The sequence below is a fragment of the Amblyomma maculatum genome, chromosome 6 (assembly GCF_055883805.1).
Source record: "Amblyomma maculatum isolate TAMU_Amacu chromosome 6, ASM5588380v1, whole genome shotgun sequence".
NCBI classification, from domain to species: Eukaryota; Metazoa; Arthropoda; class Arachnida; order Ixodida; family Ixodidae; genus Amblyomma; species Amblyomma maculatum.
In genome coordinates this window covers 66460938-66467272 of record NC_139349.1, presented here as the reverse complement: position 1 = coordinate 66467272, position 6335 = coordinate 66460938, and the positions used below count along the sequence as shown (strand labels likewise).

At 44.0% G+C, this 6335-nt stretch overlaps 1 protein-coding gene across 1 annotated transcript in view; it reads left to right on the top strand.

Moving 5' to 3' along the window:
- The first annotated feature begins 172 nt into the window (after positions 1-172).
- Positions 173-6335, top strand: part of Mcm6 (minichromosome maintenance 6) — a 54465-nt gene continuing 48302 nt past the window's right edge. Inside the window, exons 1-3 of the mRNA XM_084606844.1 lie at positions 173-370; positions 1848-1994; positions 3910-4020. Of these exons, the coding sequence (XP_084462970.1) occupies positions 279-370; positions 1848-1994; positions 3910-4020 (350 nt within the window). The 5' untranslated portion in view covers positions 173-278. The remainder of the gene's footprint in view (positions 371-1847; positions 1995-3909; positions 4021-6335) is intronic.

The window sequence follows — 6335 nt, the reverse complement described above, 5'->3', positions numbered from 1 at the left end:
TAATTTATTTCGTAAAAACAAATTTGCAATAACTTGTATGCAAGAAAAAGTATGTAATTTGTCGAAATGAGTTTTTAAACTTGTTGACTTCACGCCGTACACTTGCCGTAAACACATAAAGTTTTACATTTTGGTCGTCAACACTGGGCAAAAAGCGCGCGCAAACGCCGCATTTTTGCGGGAGTCGGCTGTTGTGGCGAGCAACGGGGGATCAGCTCATACTTTGCGATAAAGTTCGATCTCTCGAAAAAGAAATTTATTAACTTTATAAGTGCACCATGGATGTGGCCGATCTTCGTACAGGGCCTATTGAAGTCAAGGATGACATTGGTGACCGCTGCCAAAAGTTGTTTCAAGATTTTCTGGAAGAGTGAGTGCCGCCGTCGAGCTCTTTAAAAATGTCGCGCACAAAGGCGCGCTCACCCGTGGTACCCGCGGCGCGCTCCGTCCCTCCGCGCGCGATCGGCGTGTTTACTTTGCAGACGCACATACAAGATTAGAGTCGCGAGAATTACTATTTTTTCGTAGGGCTTATACATTTTTTTTCTTTTCGAAGTATGGCAATAATTTACTCGCGAACTTGTGCTAGCATATTGTTGCAGTAGGGGACGGAGCATTTAATCGTGTATGTTTTGAATAGTTACCTGCGGGATGGGGACGCATTCACGGAAGCCTGTACTACATACGGTTTCCTTCTCAGCTGTTATCTCAATTAGTCCTACAAATGCAGTCTCTTTTAGCGGGCTTCAAAAAGACTCGACTTAGTTCTTCGATTAGTTCTGGGCACGTGGTGCGTGTCTCCATTTTGCTACAGACTGAAAAACACTGCCTGAAATATGCATGTTACCTGTTGGAGCGCAGCGTGTTCTTTGGCCGTCTCTAGAATCACTTTCTTTTAGTACTGGAAAAAAGGGCACACAAGATATTTATGAAAATTGGCTTTCTTGCCTGAGAGTGTGATCATGCAAATGCAGCTATTCAACGCTGGTGAAATAAATATGCGCGACTTTATTTTTCTTAAACGTGTTTGGTCCACGGAAGCAAAGGTAGATACTAAACGGAGTAGGTAAAGTAAGCTCTCTTCTGAACGGTAAAGAAATTTCCTCGAGAGAAATAATCTCTTTTTATTCCTGGTTCATATTTTCGCCACCTGTTGGTCCTGCAAGATCACTCGAATACATTCTAACATTATATTTGAATGAATGCGCAAATCTAAACTGCGGTGCCAGTAGCCTGATTCGCCTCATTGCGGATTTTATAAATGCTTTTCTTGGTAGTTGTAACACAGCCATTTGAAGACACATTTTTGTTCAAGCGTTCAAACGTATGCAAATAAAGAAAAACTTTGAAATCTGTTGCTTGGTGTGGGAGGTATTCTCTAATGCAGCCATTCATCGCCCATCAAATGACTGTAATATATTTATTAGCCATTGTCATGGAGAAGTTTGTAGACTACCGACCAGTGTCAGAACAAAACAGAAAAATTGTGTTTTGAGAGCACTAAGTTCACAGCTTCATAGTGGACAAGAGAGTTGGGGCTATAGCTGTATCAACCGGTTGGTTTCCTTCCGGTTTGGTTTGTAAGGTATAACACTGCAAAAGGACGTAGGTTGTGAAAGGCTTCAAAATATTATTGACTACCTGAGGTTCTTTAGTTTGCTCTGACATTGCTCCGTACATAGAGGCCTTGCATTTTACCTCCATCAAAATGCGGCTGCTGTGGACGGGATCAAACCCACGTCGTCAGGGTCAGTGGTCAGCCCACAGCTCTTGTAGTGTTATAACCATTGAACACTGATATCTATTCACTGCTGCTGTAATTGTGTTGTTGGCTATTTTGGCGGCAGGTGTAAGAATGAACGACGTGAGCCCAAGTATGTGGAGGATGCAAGGGACTTGGTTAAACCCGAGCGCAACACGCTCGAGGTAAGCTTTGCTGATGTTGAACGCTTCAACCTGGATCTTGCCACTGTCATCCAGGAGGAATACTATCGGTAAGCTTGATTCCTTCAATTTTATCCATTGTTTACTTTTTGTTGTTGATCTTTACTTTTGAGCCACGGGGATGAGAGCGATTAAATAAAGTATGGCAAATTAATAACTGATGTGAGATGTACATAGTAGGCTCTTGTTAATTAAAAACAGCTTAATTCAAACTGACGCTTCAGCTTAGTCAACATCAAGTATATTTTTTGCCCTCAGTTTGGACTTGCATATTTTGAAAAATTTACAGCCCCATTCAGGTTGATATGTAAGAGTTGACAGCAACTGTTTTTTTGGCTGAACTTTTGGCTATGCATCTGGTAATAGTGGTGAAAGGATTGAAGTTGATTATATAGTATTAATGTCTTTGTTTCATGGAGAGAAATGATAATGTTTCAGCTTTGTGTTATGAAGCTTGACACTGTCACTAATAACACAAAGCAGAACTTGGGAGTACTTTGCCATTGCGAAGGGATGACCTTCATGGTATGGTCACTTTCGTGGATATATTTATGTGTGCCTTGCCAAACAACCTAAGTGTGCGGTACGCAATGCGTGCTGTTTGGAAGCTTGGCCGGCCAGCCAGCAAGCAGTTAGGAGTCGAACAAGATGTTTGAGTTCTTTTGTCTGTAGGCTCACAACTTTTGAAGGTGGTCTCATGGTTTCTTATGGGCAGCATTTAACAAGCTTCACCATTTATAACATTTCCAGTTGTCATTCTTTGCAAAGTATTTTTATGGCGTGCCTTTTTCTGTTTTTGCTTGTTAGTGAAATTCCTTTTATAACTAAACTATTGCAAAATGTGTGGCTTATGAAGGGGCACTGTGTGGAACGAGTTGTTAGCTATTGAAATTTGCCCCTCATCGTCCTTTATTCTTTCTCGCTGTGCATCTATTGCCAGCAGTATGATGTGTTTGCAATGCTGTACCCGGTGGCTTCACTTTTCATTTTTCTTTGTTGTTCCATAAAACAATTGATGTGTGCCAAAGCATATGTCTGCTGTCATTGGCACTTTCCCCTTCTGACAAAGAGTGTGGCACTAGCTTCCCTCTGGTGACCATGTTGGAATACCTTTGTGTGCCATTATGGGATACCTGCACATGTTACATAAAAAATGTGTAGTGTAGAAAATTGAAAGACAGGCGCAGGAAATCGAAGGCAGTTCCTGGAGAAAGTTAGTGGGGCCTCCGGTATATGTGGAGTATTCATATTTGACTTGGATGCTCCTTAGCACACAGCATATAATTGGGCTGGATTACTAGTACAAAAGCACTCATATGCTCACCACCACTGACTGAGAATCTTCCCTGACCGCTGTTGTTTCTTTCTGCTGTCAATCTGATTGGCTAAACGTTTTCGTGAGGTCACAACCACGTGGCCTCATACGGGTAATTCAAACTAAGTCCAGTATAGCGGCTCTAACGTGTGGGTCTTCTCGATGGCTTTCTCAAGTTCAGCCAACAGAGAGAGAGTGATGGAGCCTATGACTGAGTAATGACTGCATGACCTCTTGCAGTGCTTTCATACTTAAGAAAACCACCGGAGCAGATTCGAACTGGTCGGGTTCAAAATTGGGTTCAGTAGCCAACAATCTTAGTCACTGAGCCACCGCAGTGGTGCTTTTGCTCGTTATAACCAGGTTTAGAGGAAGGTAAACATCTTCCATTTGATATAGTGGCTCCCAGATGGCGCCACAAGCCTGTGGCCTCCATCATTTGATGCGGCGACTCTCAAATGGCGCCACATGTACAGCCGACACTGCAGCTTCCTGCACTTTCGCACTATAATCAGTTTAATACCCTTTCCCTTTTATTTTCCCTTTTGTTTGGCAGCAAAAAGAATTTCAGGCCCTTGTTACGACTGCAATGGAAATGATGTACGATGTGTGCATCTTGCGCATTTCATTCTTCGTCTCCTGGTTTGCAGTGTGTACCCGTACCTGTGCCGTGCCCTGCGAAACTTTGTCAAGGACCATGCTGAAGTGAGCGTCGAGAAGGAGTATTACGTCAGCTTTGTGGATGTAGCCACCAGACACAAGTGAGTGGCTTGTCTTGTAGCGTACATGAACCAGGGGGGCATACACTTTAAAGGGACACTAAAGACATCCAAAGAGGCTATGAAAATCATCAACTACATTTGGTGACACTGTCGCTGCATATCCGGCAGCAAAAAATCGAATAATTGTTGAGATATTGCGATAAGTTGAGGTTTTTTCTTGTTCCTGCCGGTCGAATTCAAACTGTTCCCTTCGACTACGTAGTCGGAGTTGAGTGACGCACACTATGACGTAAGCGGAGACTCCGTGATAGCTAGCAAGCCGGCGCGGCCCGTGGCGTCGCATCCCTCAAGGGCCAACATGGCAACAGTGTACTCGCAATGACGGCCACAGCCGAAATAAATAAAATGTTGAAGAGAGTAATTTACCGAGCAATGGGCCCATGAAGGAAGAAAAAAAAGCATAGAGCTCGTGTAATGCACAATACTTTACATGTTTCTCAAGCTTTTGCGCTCCTTCTTGTACTGCGTATAAACAAACCGAGCCCTCGGTCATCGCTACGCTTCCTGAAATATTTACATAAAAATAAGATTTAGTTACCAGCAAAATAGTGTCCTCGCTGCTGTGCTCGTCAGTTTTGAAGCTTCGTCACACTTTTTTCTTTCAAGGTTTGTGCTACAGCTCCGTGTTCAGCGAAAATTACGTCCACGGTAGCAGAGCATGACCGAAGAGCCGGCGCCACTAAATTTGCCAGTGCTGTGAAATTCCACATGTTAAAATGAATCCAGTGCGCATAGGCATCCAGAACATCAGTTGCAAGTCGTGAGAGCAGGCAGCATGCTCCGATGGGCAAGAAGTTGTAAATTTGTAGACCGGTAGCAGAAACATTTTATTGTAAATGGGGCCATGACGTAAAGTGCAGAAATATTTCCCAGCTTCCTGTGGCGTGGCGTATTCAGAGTGTATGCTGTGTGCTTAAAAAAATTGGTAATAAAGAAAAAAAAAAAAAAAAAAGTGGCGTAGCCGAGCGGTTAGCGCCGAACGTTACGGAGTAAGCAGTGGAGAGTTCGAATCTTGCTGCTATTGGCGTTTTTGTTTTTTATTCTACAAATAAATTTTTTTTTTTACCTTTGATAATGTAATTCTGGTGCTTCGTTACTTTTAGATTTTACTTTTTACCCGAGGCCCTTTTTTTCGCCGGGCGACGAGCGCAATATATTGACGCTCTCCTTGGTATGAGCGGCAAGTATGTCCCTTTTGTTTACGATGCCTGCAAATAGCACGTTGAAGGTCTTGTTGGCGCAGTATGTTGATCAGATGTGCCATGATTTAGTGAACAATTGAATGATAATGCGTTTTTCCTTCAGTACTTAGCATATGTATGCTTTTCGTGGCGTACGTAGCTGCAGTCGAGCGGTCAGGTTGCAGTCGAAGCGGCGACGACGGCGATATGTTAGCGCAGAAGTGTGAACGAAGGAGCATGTCGGCGGCAGCAGATTTCGCTTGCTCGCGCCTCCGAATGCTCAAATGCGAACGAGCCAGGCGCATCTGCTGCTCCAAGCTCGTAATAGGGAAATGCACCTGAAGTTTGCTCCCACTACACCAGCGCCGCCTCCTTCCTCTGGCGGTGATTTCTGAACTGCTGGTCGGGGACGTCGCCGGGGGAACGCATTGAACCACCCACGTCCCGACTGGTGCGCGCGCTGCTCGTGCCGTTGGCACCCTCTCCTTCATTGTATGCACTCGCCGTCTCACTCGCAGGTGCACAAAAGAGATGTTGATGGTAGCTGCGAGTCTGGCTAGTGTTCCACGGTGTTCAGAGAGGGAAAAAAAGTTATTGTGTCCAGGGGTGCGGAATGGCCCCTCTTGGTTCTTTTTATTAAAAGCACAACAGCACCATGCTTGCAGTTCCACAGAATGCCAGCCGGGCAAGTGCATTTGCCACTGCTTGTAAGCTGCTGCTTTGGAGAGCATAGCCATGAATGCTAAAAACGATGTTCGTGATGAAACTTCTTTGTCGCACAATTTACGAGTACAGAGAAAGAGGAGACGCTCCCATAATTTTTTTGCCATGAACGGCCTCCAACTAGACTAGACTTTTATCCAATTGAAAAAGTATGACATTATTTATTGCAGAAACATTTATTTACCAAACTTTTGCACGGAATCTTGCAAGCATTTAAGCATTTCTCCATTATCGTTATTTACTGACAAGTGTTCATGCGGCCAAATGCAGTTTCGAAAAAAGAATTTTGAAAAGTCAAAATGTTTGTCATTCATATCAGTGAGCATTCGCTTATGATCGATGGCTCTTCAGGTAGGTTGCCCCGCAGGGGGCACCTGTTAAAGCAGGTGT